The 22,669-nt window shown below is 37.7% G+C and overlaps 1 protein-coding gene across 1 annotated transcript in view; it reads right to left on the reverse strand.

Annotated features, from left to right (window-relative positions):
- Positions 1 to 22,669, reverse strand: part of kif26ba (kinesin family member 26Ba) — a 77,994-nt gene that overhangs the window by 48,727 nt on the left and 6,598 nt on the right. The window contains exon 2 of the mRNA XM_041981686.1: positions 703 to 1,422. Within this exon, the coding sequence (XP_041837620.1) occupies positions 703 to 1,422 (720 nt within the window). The remainder of the gene's footprint in view (positions 1 to 702; positions 1,423 to 22,669) is intronic.

Raw genomic sequence — 22,669 nt, forward strand, 5'->3', positions numbered from 1 at the left:
TGGGTGAATGTGACATGTAGTGTAAAAGTGCTTTGAGTGGTCAACATGACTTGAAAAATGCTTTATACCATTTACAGTTATCACTAAATTAATTTGGCATTGAGGAAAAATGCTAAGTTCTGAAAAGTTATAAAGAGAAAGTTCTGAGGGATATGTTTTTTTTATATAAGGAGATTTATTTTAGAGTGCAGTGACACTAAATACAGGGTTTTCTGTCAGACCTGGTTCTAAAAGGACTGTGATTTTTTTAATGCAACTAACTGTTTAAAATTCCTGAGCTATCACATAATGTAATGCCCTGGCCTCATGCCCCTCTAGTGCCAGTTCTTCAGTGTTCCTCTGGAGCCTCTGGAGGCTTAAAGACTGTAACATTCTGTATTATTTTTTTGGTTTAAATTGCTGTGTACAATGAGATTTTTTCTGACTTTTTAATGCAAAATGTGCAGATGATTAGAGGGACGAGAGTGAGCAGGACTGTAGTCAGTAGGTGCAGCTAAAAGAAAGAGTTGCTTTTCTTGTCATATTGGTTTAATTCTTATCAAGAGGTGTGTTCATCTGTATGTTGGTAAACTGTCTATCAGCTATCAACTATGTGCATGTCTTCTGTTTCCATGGTAACAATTACATGTCCTTGTGGGAAAAGTAGCTCTTTACAAATCCAAGGTACAAACACACCCACATACCCATCTGCAATTATCTTACCTGATAAGGATAGAGTGTAACCCCTCCATTTGTTCGGCTCAGGTGCTGATGTGCCTGCAGGGCGGCTGTACTCAGTACTGCTCCACTACCACTGTTACTGCTGTTACCAACATTATTGCTGGGGCTGTTAACTCCAGGTAATGGCTGCTGTTGGGCACCAGCTGCTTTTGCTGAACTCGGGGACCCGTTTCGTCTGTCCACACCAGCTCCCAAGCCCAAGGAGCTGGGCTTGGTCCCCAGTCTGTGCCCTGCTCCTTGAGGTTGTGGGTTTGTGGGAGCACAGCTAGATGTTTGCCCCAGTGATGAACTCCCATGGCTGGAATTGGGTGGTCCATGGCTTGGGCTGGGCGTTGGGGTCTGGCTAGGGCTTGGAGATGGAGACAGGGAGGATGAGTGAGGAGGATATGAAGCAGCTGAAGTGGAGGATGAGGAAAGAAATGGTGGAGACCATTCTCGTGACACAGCACCTCCTGGTGGTCCGGATGCTCCTGTTGGTCCTGAAGGTCCATGAGATCCATATCGCCCAGATGAAGCTGGAGGTGAGGAGGTGGGAGACAAATCCCATTGGTCAAGAGTGAGGACCATACGCACAGCTTCCTGTTTGAGCTGTGTGAGGTGCGTGGCGCAGACATCACAGCGACTGTCATGCTCGTTCCATGCCTGCCGAGAGCTGTTGGGCACTTGAAGCTTATCATGGAGGAGGAGCGAGAATGACGGATCCTGGGAGGAGAGACAGACACAAAAAAGCATAATTTAGACTGGTGACCAGAAGAATCATTTCAAGCATAATGATGCAAGCAAGAGAGGAAGAAATAATGAGCATTTTGTCTGAGCCCTAACTTTAATAATAATAGAAAAGCCAAGAAACTTACAATGCTGCTTACAATGGACTAAAGGAGCTGAGTAAAGGCAAGAATAATTAGCCCACCATGTAATCAAAAAGGACCAAAACAGGAATTTTCTCTTTTGGCTACACAAAAAGGTTTCTGAGGATGTATGAATGCTGTAAACTGGATTAGCTGAATCCAAAGCATGATGAGATAGACCATAAATGACCACAGAAGATTATTACAAATAGAGAAATATAACACTAAAAGATTTAGAAACAACTTTGTTACAGAATAATAACTGAATTAAGATCACAAGACTGCAGCCAGGAAAATCCTGATCAAAACTGGGTTTTTAGTAGTGTGGTTTAGAGTTCAAGCACTAAAACTATTGATTGATAAGAAGGCCATATGATTGATGTTCATTTGTCTTTTTGCAATCTGGGTAACTTAAAAAGTAACTGACAGGCCTGCATTAACATTTTCATTTGATAAGTATATGTGTAGCTGAGGTTATCTTTAACCGTGTTTCTGCAAGTTAGTCTGCCCCAGAAAACACATCTTTAAAAAATTCAAGCATGCAACACAAGGTGCTAAACATAAATAATTAAATAAATAATACATAATAATAAAGAATAGGACAGGATAAAGCAATAAAGCATACTGCATACTTTATTTTTCTACCTTTACCGTTTGTAGGTCCCTCCATGTTCATTTGTGTGGCATTCAAGTTTTGTGTGGGTGTGTGTGAATAATTATAGTATGCTCCCTTGTGTGCAGAGATAAGGGTATTTGTCCAATTTGTTTGCAAAGTTATCGATCCCTGGGTGGATAGATATAAATGCATGTACAAGTGTCTATGAACTGCACTGTATACAGTACATGTTTTTCCAGACTAATTGGAACCACTTGCACAGAGCAAAGCCTCTCTAAATCTCCTGCTATGACTCTGGTCTGAATATCTGAGTTAACAAGCAAATGAGACACACACTCACACCCTGATACAGATCTGTCTAAACCTCTTTTGACTCCAGTGGATTTTTTTCCCTAGAAGGTTTATGGACTTTTGACAAAGATTATTAGGAAAATGCAAATAAATAAATAAATAAAATAAAAATTTGAAGACTATTGTTAATTTACTTGCTAAATGAGTATGTTTTATATTAACGCCTCAAAACCTTCATATTGAACCAATCTTTGTCAAAACTGCTGGATATTTTCATGCAAAAAAAACTTGTTTTCACATATTCATAATTTCTTGCTAAACAGTCACAAACTGAAGACATGGTTCAAAATAAAAACCATCTCGCACATTTTAAACTTGGGTTACAGGGTACAGGGAGTACAGGGAGTTTTATGCCCATCTGTATTTATGCTCTACTCTCAGGCATGAAATTCCATCTCTTTAAAGATGCTATTATCAAGCACCTCAAACTCATTGCATTTGACTGGAAGAGGTTTTTTTTGGCTGCTGCTTCAATAACCAGACATTTTCCACTGACCCAAATGAATGAGCAAAGGCATTTGTGTCAATAGTTGCTTGGAAAGCTGAACTTTCTACTAGAATATCTCAGTGCAACATGCAGTGAAAGAATCTGTGAATGTACAGAATTAATCAGAATGAAGGGCTGACATTCCTTGTTTACTGATGTTAAATCAATACATGACTTACGGACGTGCAGAGTTGTATGTGTGTGTTTGTATGTTCAATCAATGGGCGTGTGACAGGCATCTCCAAGCAGTTCTAGAAAATTAGACATTAAGATAAAAAGACAGATGACTGACAGAAGAAACAGAAAAAATTGTGTTGAAAGAATCGTATGTGATTTATCAAAAGCCAGCTCTTCTGCAGTCACTTTTCATAGTCCACATATTCAATCACTATTAGCATGAGTTGCTAACATGGTCCTGCCTGTCAAAAAGGTTTCTCCCTGTCTGTAGGCTGCCCGAATGTTTCTGTGAGTTTTCCCTTTGGCGCTCAAAATTCTCATACATGAGCCCGTAGGCAAAAAGTCAAAGTAAATATAATGTCAAATACACAAATAAACTTCTATCAGTATCAAGTCTGTTACCTTTCCTCCATCAGTATACCCTTTTTGTATGTGTCAGTGTGTATGTATGTGGACACAAAGCACCATTTCATCTAATAGTAAATGCCCCCTCTTAATATGAGAGCTGCCTGCTCAGCTAGATCAACAAACCACAAGACCACAAGGTGAACACACACACATACAAGACAGGAGCTCAACCATGAGAGCATGTTTGTGTGTGTTTAAACATAGAGCACCTTGTAACTTGTGCAAAACATTATGGAATTGAGATTGGCAGGCTGGCAGAGAGACAACTGAAGGGAAATCAGAAAATTTCAAGAAAGTTTGCAAGCTGTGAAACTAACACTTAACCTTAAACTGATTCTGTTTCTATTTGTCTCAAACTGATACTGAAGCTTTTTCTGAAGATGGAAGACATTGCTTTACTATCACTGTAGGCGTATAAGAAATAATCTGTACAATATCATGTCAAGTCCATTTAGCCAGTTACCCATGAAATTCAAGGTGAAAATGCACTGCAGTATCAAAGGAAAAAAGAAGTAGCAGTATACACAAGACACACCAAGACAGACAGAGAATCTGAACTTAGAGGGCATGTGTAGGTGGGATTTTGGGATTATGTAGGTGAAATTAAAAACCAAACAATGTTTGCCTAAGTGCTTTTCATCTATGTTTTCAAATGTAGTTTGAACTTGAATCATTTCCAACCTGAGAGCTTTTCTTCTTTTTTCTTATTTTCTTGCTCCAGTTGTTACTTACAATCTGCACTGCAAGTAGTCTTCTTTTACTGACCGTTCATCCAAGTTATTTTAAAATGTACTTTAAACAGAAATAAGGCTGAGAACACATTTTGATTCAATTTTCCCTTCAGTGCCAAATAATAACACTGCATTTCCTGTTTATCTCAGAAAGACTAAGTCAGTTCTTCACCAAAAATCAATGAAAAGAGAACATTTAATCTCTCTTGACTTCTAGTGATACTACTGTAAAAAACAAGCAAACACACATGGAGCAATAAAGCCACTAAAGCTGCAGTAAAGTGGACACGGTGTATGGTCCTTGAGATGATGGTCTTGTTGTTCTAAATTGGTTGAGATTTGAGGAGCAGTTAAACTGCTTGTTTTGGGGGTGGGAGGAGGGGGGGGGGGGGGGGGGGGGGGGGCAGGAAGTAAAGCTGTGGTTTTGAGTGTGATATTGTCCAGGAAATAGAGATGGTTTTAATAAAAAAATTGTCCATTAACAGCTTTTCTTTGACCTCAGTTTAGTGTTTGTCTCTCAAGTAATAATTATTTTTTTATTACATCTTTCAGTAGATTATTATAAATTTGAGTTTGTTTATATTTTCCTGATCCAGACGTGCACACACACCTACACGTTTGCTCATTGATGTGGTATTTTGCTGCAGAAAAAGTTAAGTCTGGGAAAAGCAATATAAAAAAAGTTCAATGTGGAAAAACTAATTGGAAACAAATTGTTTTCAGATAATTTGTATGAATCGATGGCATTAGATAGACAAAGATTTTTAGTTCAGTTTCACAACTTAATGAGACTGTGGTTAGATAATAATGGCTCATTGTGAACTGCTGCCTCCATTCCTCTCCTGTCATCACATCTATCCATGTCTTCAGGCTTCATCTCTGAGTTCATCAGTATTCTGTGTGTGACTCAGTCAGTCTCAGCAGCACTGCAGATAGTCATTGTGTGTGTCTGTGCACGTGATTCATTTCCTTCTGCTAGACAAACACAACCTCAGCTCTATAAGGCAAAGATGGAGGGACATACACAGTCAAAGATGGAGGCAGCATCCAAGGTAACTGAACTGAATGTATGCATGTATGTGTGTTTGTGTGTGTGTGTGTGTGTGTGTGTGTGTGTGTGTGTGGTGGTGGTGGTGGTGGAGGGGGAGGGTGTTTGGCAGACTGAACACAGATGGATGCTATTACTGAGATTTGATAAGAAATGACAGCTTGCTGTTGTTTGCCCCTCGCCTTTTATGTGCCCATGTATGCCAGTACATAGAAAGAGCTCTGGAAAACACAACAAGACACACCCCTTTTTTAGACACAGACACAAATACATGGGAAAATGAATGAAATTTCATGACAGATGGAAAAATTTGTATGTTTGTCTACAGGAAAATACTTAGCAATTTTATGCAAAAATTTGAAAAAAATCATACAGCAGCTACATTTGTTGATTCTCTACTATGACACAGCTCCTTTCACACTACTGATGATGTTTCTAGGCTTGCACTATAATGTCAGCAGTTGTCTTTTTTGAGTGCATGGCATGTAAACTTTTAGACATCAATGGTGAGACTGCTGGTTTAAATTCCTACCTATACAAACTTTTCCACAATCCCTCTTCTTCTGCTGTACTAAACTAATTTATATCTGGCCACCGTTACATGATGTATTTTAATTTGGAATTAATTTTTCAGAATTAAACATTTTGGAACTGAAGTATTCTCCTATGCGTTTCCATGGAAATAGTAATTCCAAACTGAGGTTTACGTGTAAAACACATTTAATAGCCTTTATTCAGTTCTGTTTTAGATCTGGGGATTAAGAAGGGTTCTGATTGGACAGGTGTAGACATAACGTATTTGTATTTAAAATCAGAATAAACCAGCTACTTAGTTTGATTTAAAGTTTTATTCAGAATGGTCATTTTCATTCGGAATTAGGTGTTTATGAGGGCATTTCTAATCTTTTTAAAGAGGATTAAATTTTTATTCTGAACTAAAGGGTAATTAAAACTTTCATGTAAATGTGGCCATTATGAGTTAAGGTACCACTAAGTAACTTTCTGACCTAAAAAATATGTGTTTTTGACTTTTTCGATGGCACAGTGACATTTATTATGTAGATTCGTGGAGCCATTATTTTATAGCAGCATCCAGAGGCCAATAAAACCGCACTTTAAATTTTTTTTTTTTTTTTTCTGAGATGCTACATCACTTTGCAGCAGCATTTCCCTTAACACACCATGTCAAACACCAGATGGATATCAACACACAGGCCAATTTGGACGCGCACTGTGGTTAATTCATTTAAGAAACACAAGGAAGAGATAAGGCAAAGGTCAACATCCGACTGACTTTTACTGACTGGAGAAAGTCCAGAGAAAATGTAGGATATAAGATGGTTGCTGATAAATTGGGATGCCTCACAGAGAAAATCTGCCAAAGTTTAGTGGTACAGCTTTTAAAGTACAAGATTAGAGTTAGAGTTAATGTGTAAAAACTACATGGTTAGGGTTAGACCAGTGGTCATGGCTTCTGTCACTTAACGTAATGCTACCCAACACAAGACAACTGTCTACCAAAACATTGTCATCTCACAATTTGAAAGGCTGGACTGTAAAACTAGTTGGTTTTGGACATATCAACAAATATTTCTATTTATTAGCTTCTGTTAAGAAGCTGTGAATACACCGATCCACCTCTAACTGAAATGATAACATCTTGAGCCATCTCCTTTATTATATTCTTTTTTTTTCATAACTATGTTTCTTGGATGTCACAGCCACTAAATTTAGCAGCTTTTTCATGGCATTACATTCAAAACCTAATAATTAAAGAGGAAGGTAGATCAAAGAACAAAAAAAGAAATGGAAAGGAAACTGTATTATTCAGTGTTGTCAGCTGAAAAGAGTGCTTGTGTGTGTTATTAGTTCCAGGTGAGTGGCAAAGGAAGGTAAACCTACAAGCTCCTTCCTCACATTACCGCTCATACATTTCTCTACTATTTCATCATGCACATTTTCTGTAATATATAAATGCACAGGCATTTCTCAGCATGTCTGGGATCAGTGAATTCATGCAGAAGAGATGCAGCCGGTCACTTGCACCTGCTCTCACCACACACACATAGAAAATCACAAGGAACAGAAGAGACTGATGGAAAAAAATGCTATAAATTACAACAGTATCAGTGGCCCATGATCTCATACACTAGGATCATGATGGAGAATGATAGCATGTGCTTGTGTTTCTCTATGAGTATGAATGATTGAGTCTGGTGTCTGGGCAGGGGCAAGGTCAATAACACACAGGTTATAAATGACACCACACAGATCAAACAAGTGGATGGGCTTATATATACAGGCATGTAGGACAAATGTTACACTCACTGAGGTCAAGCAGAAGCCCTATTTCACCAAAACACACTTGTCGGAGATGTTCTGGCTTGGTATGTACTTAATGAGTCCACCGCACACATGTACACACAAACATGCAGAAACTGAGGAAAGTATGTCATAGATTTGATGACACAGTGACACAGCTTACTCATTTATAAAAATTTTATAAAAATTTACTTAACCTTAGTCTGAAGATGAACTTTATTAAATATGCTAAGCATGAAAAGACTTGCTTAATAAGGTTCAGAATAAGTATTTGTAACCTAACTCCCACTATTGTTCATGAATGTCGGAAAACCAAGCGCAGATGGAGAAAAACAAATCTACAGGTTAATAATGACATGCACAAAGAGAAACTTCACTCTTACAACTTACATTATTAGCAAAACTGTCATGATGCTTGAACATTAATTGCTACTGTTGACGGGTTAACAAACCCTCCAGTATCAGTAGCACCTGAACTTTATTCAACCAAGGCCTGCAATGAGTTCAGCAAATTCTTCACAGACAAAATCCAGAATATCAGGCAAGCAGTTGGTTCATCAACAGCAGGTTAAAGAGACCTACTGTGTCCACTGAAAACCAGTTCAAACACCTTGACACAGTTTAATTCCATTCACAGCAAATATCAGGGGGACATCTTATGGCAGCTGAACTCCTCGTCTTGCTGTTTGGACATCCTGCCCACAGTTTTTTTTTTTCAAAAAGTTCTCAAAGACTCTGGAGCCAGATCTGTTACAGATTATGAACTTGTCTTTAATTTTCTACGTCTTCCCAGAGATTCTAAAAACAGCTGTAATCAAGCCTCTGCTAAAAAGGGACAATCTAGACAAGACACAAATGAGCAACTACAGGCTGATCTCAAATCTTCCATTTCTAAGATCATTGAAAAAGCTGTTTTTCAACAGCTAAATGACTTTTTAACACAAAATAACTGCTATGATGTCTTCCAGTCAGGTTTTAGACAGCACCACAGCACTGAGACTGCTCTGACCAAAGTCATTAATGACAAATGTTTGAATACAGATAATGAAAAAATGTCAGTCTTAGTCTTACTGGACCTCAGTGCTGCATTTGATACAGCTGACCACAATATATTACTCAAATGACTGGAGAACTAGTTTGGCCTCTGTGGCACTGCACTACACTGGTTCAAAAAGTACTTAGAGAATAGAAAGTTTTTTGTGTCAATGGGTAATTTTAAATCTGAGCAGACAATTGTGCTATACAAATAAACTTGCCTTCCTGTAGCATCCTTTGTTACATAACAGTCATTTAGCTGATGCTTTTATCCAAAGCGACTTACAATGGGCAGTAGCATTAAGGACGCCTAAGGACCCAAATGGAAGGCGTTAATATTTGTCCCTTTGGGGGATTCAAACCCTGGTGTCCCACACAGGAGACATCTGCTCTATCAACTGAGCTAACTAGCCTTGCCTTGCCTAAATCTCAACTCTGAACTCAAGTTAACAGAACCTGCCATGTGATTTCCCCTCATCCCCTCAAATGTCAACACAAATGGAGTTGAGACAAACTTGGAGTGGGAGTGTGTTTTAGCCAGAATGGAGCAGAGAGTACTGTAACTCATATTCAAAAGAAACCAAACAGGCTTGTGTGAAACCTTGTGTCTGGGAAGTAATATTTCACACTTTGTATTGATATGTAATATGTAATCATGTTAAACCAAAAAAGGTTCATCAAGCCATTACCAAAGGACTCAGCTGTAATGGTTTGAGCATGCTGAAATGAAAGGCAAGTCAGAGTGAATGTAGGGGCACTCTGCAGGAAGCAGAGAATTTATCATGAAGAACACAAAAGACAATTATGCAGCATAGCGGACCACACTTTTTCCTACTTTCATTAAGCAAACAATAAATTAACTCACTGTTTTTAAATCTACCCAAGAAAAAGGGTAGCATTTGAGCATAAATAATTTAAAGCAAGAAGTGTTCCTTAATCGCTTGTTAGGGAGAGGCCACTCTTGACGAAAAACAACCCCTGCCTACCCACAATTCTCTCTTTCTTTGTTTTCCCTTAGTGACAAATAAGGAACTTAGTAGATTTCCCCTCTCTCTGTTTCTCATTTATTACCTGCACCCTCTCCCCCCTTCTACCTTTCTCTATGTCTCCTTTAATCACAATTTTAATTGGTCATTCCCTCAAATGATCCAATAATAGGTGATGGAGGTAGACTGATTTGGACATAACTGTAAGCTGCAACACAGACACACACACGTACACACATTTGCACATAAGCACAAAATCACATATGTATGCATTTAGATGAACATCACTAGGGAATATGTCTGCAGGCATGCATACATATTCCCTAGTGATGTTCACACACCAAGTTAATAACAAAGAAAAAGGCATTAAAATGTTTGTGCTGCCTTACACACAATTAATTAGTATAAAAACTAAATTGCTAGTGGGGTTGTAAATTACATGGTTCATCTTATGTTTTTTTTTCTAGTTTAGTCAAGTCATGTTCACACATGACTTTCTCATCCACTATACCTGACCCAAATTGATCTACTCACGAAGAGCCTTCTTACTATTTGTCTCGCTAGCTCTGCCTCTCAATTTTCAAATCAGTACTCTTTAATCAGGTTGGCTCAGCAAGTAATTATGCAGTGTGTTGGTTTTCAGAGTGTTTGGCTTCCATAAACTTAAAAAATCAATCAAAACAAAACTCTAAGTGAAACAGACCAACACAAACCACATTTCTCAGATTTTTTCCATTTTCTATGTATATGAGACCATACAGGCAATCATGTACATCTAAACCAGCTCACGTTCACGTTTGTACAGCTCATAGTTCTTCTATGTTCTTGAATTATGAGGACTGGATAGTTGCAGTGAGAACTAGACAGCTGGGAGGGTCCATATGAGACAGTGGCTTCACATGCTTCGATGTGTTACTTAAATAAATGTAAGTCTCCTTTGTAAAAATGACTTCTTTGAAGTTGTAGCAAGACTCCCATGAGGCAAACAATGTTGATGACATACTGCAACCTTCATGCAGCTGCTGAGATCGACTAATATTTGGCTGTCTGTATGTTAACATGCAGTAGGTTATAGTTTTAGGGCTTATTGGACATTCTGCTCCCACGGACTTTAGTTTTCTTCATTGACTGTACATATACAAGTACTGCTTGACCTGTTTGATAGGATGCTTAACCTAGATAAAGAAGACATAAAATACTGAAAAGCTGCTTACTGGCAAAGATCATACACATACATGCCTCTCTGTACTTTTTTTCATAGAAATGTCCTCCTGTTACTTTTTCAGTTTTATTTCATCCACATTTTAATATGTGTGTTTTTGGCTGTTGTAAAAGAGTATACACCGTAAACTATGAGTAGTAAATGCTGCCTTCCCATTTACAGCCTGAGCAGCTAATCTTGTCTCAGCTTATATAGAGTTAAGTCTACAGACGAGCCCCATGCTGTAGTATAAATGAACAAGCTGGCAGGAAGACCGCCTGGTTTATATTAGCCACCAACAACTACATCTATGCCCACTGCTATAAATGAAATAGTTGTTTAAATTACTGCCCAGTTTTTTATGTGAAAGTTGCATGCTGGTGCCTGTTTTTAAATGAGCTGGCTATTCATGGTGGTGCCTGGCTGTAAATGAACTGCATATAAACTGTGCTGCCTGTTTTTAAATTACTCCTCCATCTGCAACAGAGCTACACTGTAAATGAGGCATTTGCTACAAAAGCTAAATATAATCTACTGTACTTTAATGTGTTAGCTAGCAGCTAATTAGCTGGCTGTGTAACATCTGAATATAGATGAGGACCTTGCCTTTTTGTGAGCAAATTGCAAGTTACTTTAAGTGACAATGTAAAGACTGTTTTTAATGGGATTGTTTTCCGCAGTCCTAAAACTCTACACTCACAGTGAAAACAAATTTGAATCATAAAGAACCAAGATAGCTTAACTACAGATCATAGTCTCTCTCATTTTTTTTTCTGCCACATGTTTGCTGCATCACCACACTTAAACATGCTCTTGGCAGAGCTGCAGGACATTTAAACCTAGGAAGTTCATATGTTTTGAAGCAGATAGAAAATTCCCCGCTTGAACCATCACTATTCTGTCCCCATCCTCTTTAGGGATGGGGTGACACCTCTTCTTGACTTGCTGTAAAATAATCTCAGCTTGTACACAGAATTAAGTGATTCTCAGTGATTATTCCACAACTTTTTATTCATACCTTACCTATTTATATCTTTACTTCCCCAATCTCCCTGAGGTTTCATTCCCCTTTCTTCCACTCTTTTCTGTCCCCTCTGCTCTGACTCTCTCCTACTCTCTCACTCTGACAGTGATAAATTGCTTGTTGGGTTGGGTAATCCATCTTGCTGTACCCCACACCTGAACACACATTCTCCTACACACTCACTTCTCCTCTTTTCCTTCTTTTCCCCATCCATTCGTTCCTCCCTCCAATATCCTTCCATTCCAAGGTTAGTGAGGTTCACTGGGGAGCAGCTGAAGGTAACTATCTGCCTGACCAGTCATGGTTATAGATGCGTGTACACACAGGTGAAAAACTGTGTGAACAGAATCAGTTTGTGTGCAGATACACGTGCACGTGTTTAAATACAAAAACTCTGTGTTGTAGTGCAACAGTGCAAAGTATGGTAATAGGGGTGTCCTGATGACCTGGTGACTGAGTTCTAAGTGGTCATTTAGTTGCAATTTCCATAGTTTTATTCCACGTTCCTTACTTTTTCTTTTTTTTACTCAACATTGATTTACTAAAGTGCAAAGAGGGTAAATAGATACTTAATAGCATGACTACATGTCTGCCCCTCGGTTAGGTAATGCTGATGATGTACTAATATGGTCAGTCATTTTATATTGGTGACAAATTAAAGGAACCCTTGGTCCCTACTGTAAGGAGATAAACTGGTATTCTGCTGGCCTTGGGTCAGCTCTGTTGTCAACATGGAACCTGATCTGTAGAAATTTTATTTTACAAAATGATCGCCTACGTAAACCTTGAAACTTTTATGCACAATAATTTGGAACACTGTATCTGGATGATTGGCAAAAAGATTATTATTTCATCAATAAAGTTCAGATTATGATATAATGTAAAATAAATTTTGGTTATAAAAAAATCACATTCCCTTTCATTGGCACTGATTATTTAGGAGAATAAAAAAAAAGAAGAAGAAGAAGAAAAAGCGTATGCACAATAATTTAGAACACACTGTAGTTTCAGTGTACCAGACCCGCATCACAGCTTAAACCAGGAAGGGGCAAGCCTTCCCCTTGCATGTGTAAATGGTACAGCATCTTCTCATTAGCTTAATGTCTCAAAATGATGGCTACATCAATATTTACATAGTCTATGGTGTAAAGCTATGGTTCAGATTTAAATAATTGCAGAGCATGAGGACACATTTTTAAATATTTTAAATTTTTTGGTTTAAGGTTCTTGTCAGAAGAACATAATGAGAAAAGTACAGTAGACCACGCAGATGTAAACATCTACTTTAAACTCTTGCTTCCACCAGATTAAAACAAAGAAGTTTATGTGTTTTAAAAGAAACCATAGCTATCCAAGGGAATATTTTGATCAACTTTCAAACTTCTACAACACTTTTCAGACTGTCGAATATCCACAAAAGTTAACTGGGTGCAGTTGCCCTCTCCCAGGCTTCATAGTCACACAATAGCACTGATTCATAAATCGGAGCTACTTAAAGGAAAGCCCAGTGCTCCACTGTTGGACAATGAAGTCCTCAGCAGAGGCTGAAGAGCCTTGCTCAAGAACACAGTTGTTAGAGTGAGGAATATTCATCCATGTCTCACATATATATCCAAATCGTATTCATAGTAACAACCAGGCTGCATTTCTAATCATTTTGCTGCTGTTGTCTTAGACGACATGACGAATCAGATATTACTTGTGAATTGTCAAATATTTAATAGGTGATTCAGTGAGACAGAATCCAGTGGACTGGTTCATATATATGGAGGTAAGGAAAGCCTATACCTCCTCTCTGACAAGGTAGCCTGGTGTACCATCAATAGGAGGCAACAGTAAACAACAACAACCATTTCAAATCTTCTAAATCGAGGCCCGTAGGCTCCATCTGCTCAAGATAATTGGAAAGTTTAACAGCTAGAGGCTATCCTCCGAGTCTGATTGAGGGACGCAGTGGGAACAAACAGCCAATTTAATTCTGGCTCTCTCTTCTACACAAACACACTTGCTCTCCCCCCTATTTCCAACTTTGTGCAGCCCATATGAATTGTTACCTCCATTTTTTACCAGATCCTTTTCCATCTTTCACTTTATTCTGTCCTCTCTTTTTCTTTTTATATTTCCCATCCTCACTTTTTATTTTTTCCATAAGCTGCATATTGGGATGATAAAAGGATAGAGGGAACACTGCTGGGCTGAGATGGATGAGGAGTCTTGGAGTAAGTGGATGATGTTTATGTCTTCTCAGTGTGGGGTGAGAGAGTGACAAATGGAAGGGAAAAAAAAAAAAAACCGGCAGAGGAAAAATCAGATTTGTTTAAATTAGCCGCAGGGTCATACTGAAGTCTTGTTAAAATGATAAAAGCCCTTAGGAAAAAAACAAAACAAAAAGAAAACCAAAAAAGTACCTGATACACAACTACTGCAGTGAAATCTGCCCTGGAGCCAGACTGGTAACGGCTGCTTAAATGTCATCCTTGTTCCCAATTCACCTCCTGCCCTTTACAATGCTCTGACACAATAGACTTACAGTCCTCCTTAAAATACACAAACGCTCTCTCTTCTTATCCTATCTTTAGCATTATTCAGTTAACCAATATAGTTAAACTAGGAATGTTCACACACACGAACGCACCAATTTAGCAGGGCAGCAGTGCAGTGTATGGAACAGGAATGCCATTACAGTACTTGTAAAACATGAGCCACTGACAAAGCAGAGCCCTGGCTTTAGTTTTGACCCTAAAAGGTAAGCTTCAACAAACTTACACACACACACACACACACACACACACACACACACACACACACACACACACATACACAGATACAAGGCCACTGCACCTTTGTGCAGGCAAATGCATCACCTTTTCTAACACAGTCTCTCTTTTTCATATCTATTCTGTTGTTTCATCTTTCAACTTACTTTATTCATGGAGTACAACAGAGTGGTAATTTGATTTTTAAACTGGCAACATGCATAGTTGGAAAAATGCAACTTGATAAGGACTTTGGTGATCCCTTTAATGTCACAAGGTTTTTAGCTAAATCAGATTCCATTTTCAGCTTTTTAGATGTCATATTTGTCAGACGCTGAGACGTCAGTGAGTCATCTGTGACAGCTCTGAAGGCACAGCGGCAACTTAGTGAGCTCATGTTCTGTAAATAAACTACCTATCCATTACAAACGATGCACTGCAGGAGAGCTGCAGACTTTGTGTACCTCTCACCTCAAACTGTGCATTCACTGATCATTGTTCTGAATATTGTGGCAAACTAGGGGTTTAATGTTTTTTTTTTACTTTTATTTTGGGTGGATAGAATGCTTCTACAGTAACCATTATCTTAAAAAGTTTAATATATTTAGTGTGTAAACTTTAATTTGTGAATTAAAATCCTTTTCTATAAGGCTTATTCCAGTTCAGGGTCATGAGGAAGCTGGAGCGTATCCCAGCAATTAGCGTCATGAGGCAGGTTACACTGGATAGGGCAAACACAGACAGACAGACAGACAACCATTCACATTCATTCCTACTGAGAACTTAGAATGATGAATTAATCCAGCAATCATGTTTTTGGACGGTGGAAGGAACCTAGAGTACCCCAGGCTCAAACCAGTGACTTTCTTGCTGTGAGGCCACAGTTCTAACCACCACACCACCATTCAGCGCTGGATTTAAAAACTGAACAGGCATTTTAGATGATATACTAACATACAGGATTAAGAAAACAGTATACAGTACAGCTATGTTAATGTTCTTGAACGGGATGCTTTTGCTGACTGAAGTCTGACCACTGTCCTAGCCAGAGTTTGTAGAGTTAAATTTAACGAGTTGGTTTTGTGGAATTGAGCTGACTTTTTTATTACAGTATTCCACATATTTTCAGAAGGATTTAGTTCAGGATATTTGGAGGCCGGTACCAAAAGCGTAAAATTTTTGTTATGCATTTAGAATAATGTGGGAACAAAATACTGTGTTGGGTTTTACCTTCCATATGAGATTATGTGGGCGACATCTGTAATGGTTTTCCCTTGATCTTATTCCTTCAGTTTTGTTCAATCACCCTGTTCAACTGAAGGCATTTTTTTTTTTTTTGTCAGGGTTGAAAACTGTCAACTTAGGTCCATCAAATATTTTGAGCCTTGACCTCCATGATAACATGCATTGGCGCGTTTGCGACCCCTCCACGGTGATTGGTCATCCTATAGCCATCCTCTAAATGTAAAGTTTGAAAACTGTCAGAATCTCCTTAAATAAAGAGGATAACATGGTTTTTGGTGGATTACGTTAACAATTGTGACAAAGCACCCATGTGCCAAAATTCAGTTTCTCTTGCCACGATAATGCCAGATTTGGATTTTTAAATAGCACCAGTAATAATTTTGTTTCTGGAAACCCAATGATAAAAATGCCAAATTTGGATTTTAATAAGGCAAAAGTAATAATGTTGTTGTTTGTGTTAATTGAGACAATGATCATACAACTCAAATTCATAACAAACTGAACAAATTTCCTCTTAGCTGAACGTGACAGTGTGGGTCTTCTTCCAGAGTATGACCTGTGGCAGCACTTCCAGTATCTCAAATGTACTTTTTTTTTGCTTGAACTGATATTTTTAAAATCTGAAGTTTAAAAATGGCTCCAAGACACATCCTTGACTTGTGTACATTTGCAATCTTCCTCTTCAGATCTGCGCTGAGCTCCTTGGACTTTCAGGTGTACATTTGCTGTTAAAAACTTTTTATGTTGCCTCAGAGACACTACAAGCAATAGTCAAAGACAATTAAACTTGTTGAATTCTAAGCTTTCAGCAACATTAAATTCATATTCTAAGTATATGTATTTCCAGTTAGTTTAGAAAAACACTCAATTGATTAATTGATATATATTTCAGTAAACATATCTAGAGCCCCAGCAAAAATATAGAAAATTCAATATTGTCATCACATTATTTTCCATAATTATTGCATGTAAACTTCTTCCTAAATAAGCTGATCTTTGATCCTTTGTCTTTTATACTGTATTAAAATGTGACAGAATAAACTGACTCATACATAAATATAATTTTAGTACAGGCTCACATGCACTGTCTTTATGTAACTCTGCAGTCACAATCCTTCAGCAGTCCCTTGAAGAAACAAGGCAAAGACAAATTTAGAGAGATTTTTAAAAAATCGTCAACCGTAAACACACACACACACACACACAAGTGCACACACATGTATCACACCTATAGCTGTCACCCCGGTCTGTCATAAGATTTTCCAAGTGGGAGATGCTGAAGATAAATGTGCTATCTGTGACTATGCTACAGCCTGTGAAGGTTCGAGTGTGTGTGTGTGTGTGTGTGTGCGTGGGCATGTTTGCATTAGTGAATGTGCATGCTTCTGTGTGATGTATCAGCTTATGACAGGAGGCTGACTAATGTTAGAAGTGTGGTTAGCAGGTCTTCAAATAAACTGTTATGTGAGCGAGACTTCACAATGACACAGTGCTGGAGCTGGCACCTGCTGCTTCTGGAACATTTTCTCTTTTCCTCTCGGCTCCAGATGGAATCAACTTTTAAAAGTCTTAAAAGTGTTTTCAAAAGTGACAAAACAGTCTTAACAAGGATAGCGTAATAAGCATGGCTAACAAACAGACAAATTGACCTTTATGTACTATTTGCATTTTGCCTTGGTCACAGGTGGAGTATAATGGAAAAACATAAAAATTAAATCTACCTTTTTACATTACCACGGTCAGGTTAATGGACTCAACTCAACACAAGAGTATATTACAACCATGTCATTTTTTACACTTCCTGGTTGGGTTTAAACAATAATGATGACAAAAAATGGCTAACATTAAAAAAAAAAATAATAATAGATTAAGTGCTAAGACATTCTTTCTACTACACTGCCCCCCCCCCCCCCCCATCCCCCGCTTTAATGGAGACCATTTTGACACTTAACATGTAATTTCTCTGATGACCACTAGAGGTCCCCTCTTCTTCAAATGTAATTAAAGATCATAATTCATGGACGAACAAATGACACATGGGGCCTTTTTTAGACAGGCAGTCTAACATAGCTCCTGTATAGTGTTCCATATATATATATTTCTGGATTGTTGAGGTAAGTTGCCAGGGTCTTTATGGACCTCATGCACCAGGTGTTAGCACTTACAACAACATCCTGCAGTGTGCATGCCTTCTCTGCAATGGACATGACACATGCCAATGTGTGCTCATTTGTGAGTGCTCTCTTGTAATCCTTAGGGTAGATAAGTTTATGCATGATGGTATATATAAAAGCTGTCATGTGCGAGTGTGTGTGTTTGGGTATATGCACTCTTCCATGTGATTTGTGATCACTGTTATTTCATTATGTTGTCAGTGTGCTGGAGTGATGTGTGCATATGTTTTGTGACCTGTAAAGAATGCAAAGATTCTTCAAATGTAAAGCTTGACTAATGAGCGAAAAACAGAAAAGTTTTAAATTGCAATAATGCCTCAAGCTTAGATCACTGCAGCAGGGTCCCTCTTTTTATTTATGTTTTAAACTCAATTTACCAGAACAGCATGAAATGGAAGTTTTAGATACCTAGGACAAACAGATAATTTTATATCATACACCAAAACAACAACAAAAAAAACACAATTTTTTATTTAGGGTTAAAGTTTGCAGAGCAAAAATGATTTCAGGATTTTCCTTTAAAATCAGCCTTTGGCTGAGGTTCGGGTGTGAAAATGGCTGTGACATCTGCTGTACAAACATTTTGCATTTCCATCTGCATGTGTGTTACTGTTGTCAGTTTCCTAATTTGTGCATTTGGCCAAACTTATCCTTTTGTCTTTTGGAACTGGCAAAGCTAATATTGCTTCTCTGCTTCTTCACAGACTGGTCACACAGAGAGACAGTGTTAACCATGACAGCCTCCTGGCTTACTGGCTGGAGTAGTTAGTCTAATTAAGTGTGTCCGCTCTGGGTCAGTGACATTAGTGACAATGATAGCACTATTAAAGAAAATGCTCCAGTTTTTTTTCTTTTTTCCTTCTAGCTATTCATCAAACCCCCATCCCCCAAACATCTTCACTATCTTTTTTTCTTCTTCCCTCTGCTCCAGCAAATATCTCTTTCTTTTCTTAATTTTCTATAGCCAAGTATGACAAGTAGAGTGTGTGTTTTTTAAGTGTCTTTTTAGAATTGGATGGACATAGTTTAGTTTAAAACGTAAGTACAGAGGGAATTTCTGTATTGGAAGGACATTTTTGCCAGTTTGTTTTACTTCAAAAGGCTATCTGAAGTTGAGATATAGTTGGCTGTGAGAGTTGTGACAGTAAAGGTTAGGGGATGCATCACATGGGTGTCATTCATGAGACAGGATTCTGAGTCAATGTTTTCTGATGCAAGTATCGCCTCTGCATGGAAACAAGCAAATAACAGTGTAAAATTTAGAAAATTGTAGAAAATTTTTAAACATGAATGCTTGTTTTTTATTATTCTCAGGGTCCAGATGATTAAAGGTTACAAGGACATTAGAACTGCTCCAGTAGAAATCAAAGGGAAAACTTATACGCAGCAAATAGTTCAAATAAAAAGATATTGACAGAGGGAGAAGGGGTGGGATTCAATAAGCTTAGCCTTCTTCCTTTTTAAAGTTGATGTATTTCATTAGAGGTTTAAAAAAATCTTGGTTTCATTTAATTCTGTTCAAATAAAATCACTATTATTACTACTACTAATTATATAAATTTTGGTTGCCATTCTGCCAGAGACATAATTTATATATATATGTATATATATATATATATATATATATACATATATATATATATATATATATATATATATATACATAATTTATAACTGGTTATTAACTCTTGATAAACAATGATAAATATGTATTGTAAATTTGTCCACTAATAGTACTATTAACCACAACATTAGTGTGTCCTATTTTCATTATGCAGTGTCATTTTGTAGTTGGGTATACATTGTGTGAAATTAGGCTTTCTTGGGGAAAAGATGACAATTGTTAAAGAGTCATGGGATTATCTTTGGTTATGGATTTAGAAAAAATGGTGGTCCCATGTTTCACTGCATTAAGTTTGGAATTTGCAGGAGGTGTCCTCCAGCTGTTATCAAGACCACACAAGTAGGATGTAGCATGGAAAATGTAAACTCTAGAAACAGCTGTAAGTTGTAACCTGTAGTTTAGCAGGTATTATAATTGTCTAATCTCAGTAAAGTACATCAAACATGATGTCATACCCAAGTTAATGAGGTTCATCTTATACATGGTTGCATGCCATTGCCTCATACATTTGTTGAAACCTCTCTCTTTAAGTGCTTTCACATGTTAGTCACACGTTTAGTCTGTATATCTATCTCGTATATTTACGCTTTGAGTTTTGCAGCAGTTAAATGCCAAATTATTTTTAAAACAAATGCGTGTTCTTTGGAAAGAGCTTCAGTAGCCAGACTGAAAAATTTGCCTGTTAATAAGAAATCCTGAGCCTCGTTAGGTTGGATAAGGACGTTTAGGTTGGACAGAGAGTTTTCAGCTCACGCAGCATTATGAAACAATAATACAAACCTGTAGGTGTTGCAATACACTGCTATCAATATTCATCCTGATAACAAAAAATGATTCTGCATTATGCACATATATTAGAAGATTATATTTGTATCCCCACTGACAAAAATCACAGTGTCAATTGCAACTTTTTTAAGAATAATTTTTACAACTTTTCAAACATTTATGGCCATAATTGTAAAAGAGATGTTTTCCGCTATGATTAATATCTGGTTAAAATGTAACATTGTGATAATCCTAAAGCAAGCCTACCTAATTAAAAGGTGTAAATATGCACAATTATGGCATTTCTTTTACACAGAACCTTTCATGTGAATTGTGTTCACATTAATTGGTTGAACTGAAGTAAACTGAAATGGAGAGGGTATAGTAATCGATGTTATATCCTGAGCTGGTGTGTGTGGGTGGGTTTGGGTTATATTGACATAAGCTTAGTAAGTAGCTCTACAGTTCAGCTTGCATCAGCATCCCTCCCTTCCTTCTCACACACATCCATCTATCCTCTCTGTCTTGCTTTTATTGATGAGGCCACCTCTTTATATGGTAATGTCTTTCACACCTGAAAGGCATCAGGAGGGCATGATTGTTAACTCTCTCTATGTCTCTCTCTCTCTTACACACACACACATGCACTCACACAACTGCACAAACTATACAGCCAAAGACACACTAACATCAGCTATTATTCACATGAATACCATACATTTTCACCCTCTTTTTGCTTCTCACGTCGCACGCACACACACATGCACAGAGCCATGAGGAGGCCATTACCACCGATGGAGTTATGTATGCACCTCACATCTGTTACATGTCGCTGCCGTGGCAACAACAGCTGCCGTGGTTACCAGAAGCCAGGTTTTTTTAGTGTTATGGGATTTGGTTTATACGGAGTAGTTAGCTACTGTTGTGCAGTTACATATCCCTTCGAGAAAATGTTGCTGAGTGATGATATTCTATCATTTAATCAGATAAAGACACAAACACAGACTGATTACTGTAGGTGACAATTACCCCGTTTTATTATTTCCATAAACTTGCAGTAGATCAATCCCACTTGATTTTGTGGATTGAAAGTTATCTGAGCTATAAAACTTCTTTTGTTTTTATTCCATGATACATTCAATCTTAGCTAATGGTTCATTTTTTCCCCACCATATACAGTGCCAAATACTTTAATACAACTTTGGATTTGGCTCCATGCAATCTGAGCTGATACTACGATATGACATAAAAATACTGCAGACGTCTGACTGAAAAATAAATGTAATTTCTCATGGTCTATGCAGCAGAAATGAACTTTTTCACCATTTTGTTTTTCCAAGTAATCTGTGAGCATCAATGATGAATTTTAAAGCACTGTGTCACATAACAATTTTTTTATGTGCGCCCGTTTGTTTTTCAGTTGACCCTCTGTGAACTCGGTAGTACAGGTTTGTTATGTTTACTGATGAAAGTGCTTGCTCATAAGAAACTGTTGGGCTTGTATATATGTAAAGTGTCTTGAGATGACTTTCTGATGTTAATTAGCACTCTTAAAATAAAATTTAAATAAATTAATTTAAACTAAATTACTCAGAAAAGATGCACAATAAGTTTTTTTTTGGGGGGGGGGGCAGTTCATAAGCTTTCACAGTTACACACATAAAGGTTTTGATAAAGTTTTGTGCCCTCTGTCACAGCAGAGGGCACAAAACTTGGCAGGCAGGGGTGATTGCCTACAATAGAAAACAAAGATGAGAAAAGTACCTGTGAGTCACAGCCTGTGACTAAAAGTGAGTAGAGTCAAGTCAATCGAGTCATGCTGTGCAACAGAAAAAGCAGCACAGACCTCCAGTTCATCGGTTCATCAGATGGTCAAAAAAACTTATTTGACCATCATCCTTTGATTACACTTGAAATTAAAAGGATTGACTGGCAGAATGAAGCTCAAGACTTCTAGCCTGCTGCATCTAAATGTAGGAATGTGAATGTTTTTCTTCTGCGCAATGTTTGTTTCCATATCAAGATAACTGCAGCTTAATTTGCCAATGACCAAGTAAGTTTCTGACAATCATAATTAACATATAGATGCAAAGATGCAGCTGTCATTTAACATGTTGATCATTTTTGTAAATAATTTTTGGTTAAAAAATA

The sequence above is a fragment of the Melanotaenia boesemani genome, chromosome 1 (genome assembly GCF_017639745.1).
Source record: "Melanotaenia boesemani isolate fMelBoe1 chromosome 1, fMelBoe1.pri, whole genome shotgun sequence".
Lineage (NCBI taxonomy): Eukaryota > Metazoa > Chordata > Actinopteri > Atheriniformes > Melanotaeniidae > Melanotaenia > Melanotaenia boesemani.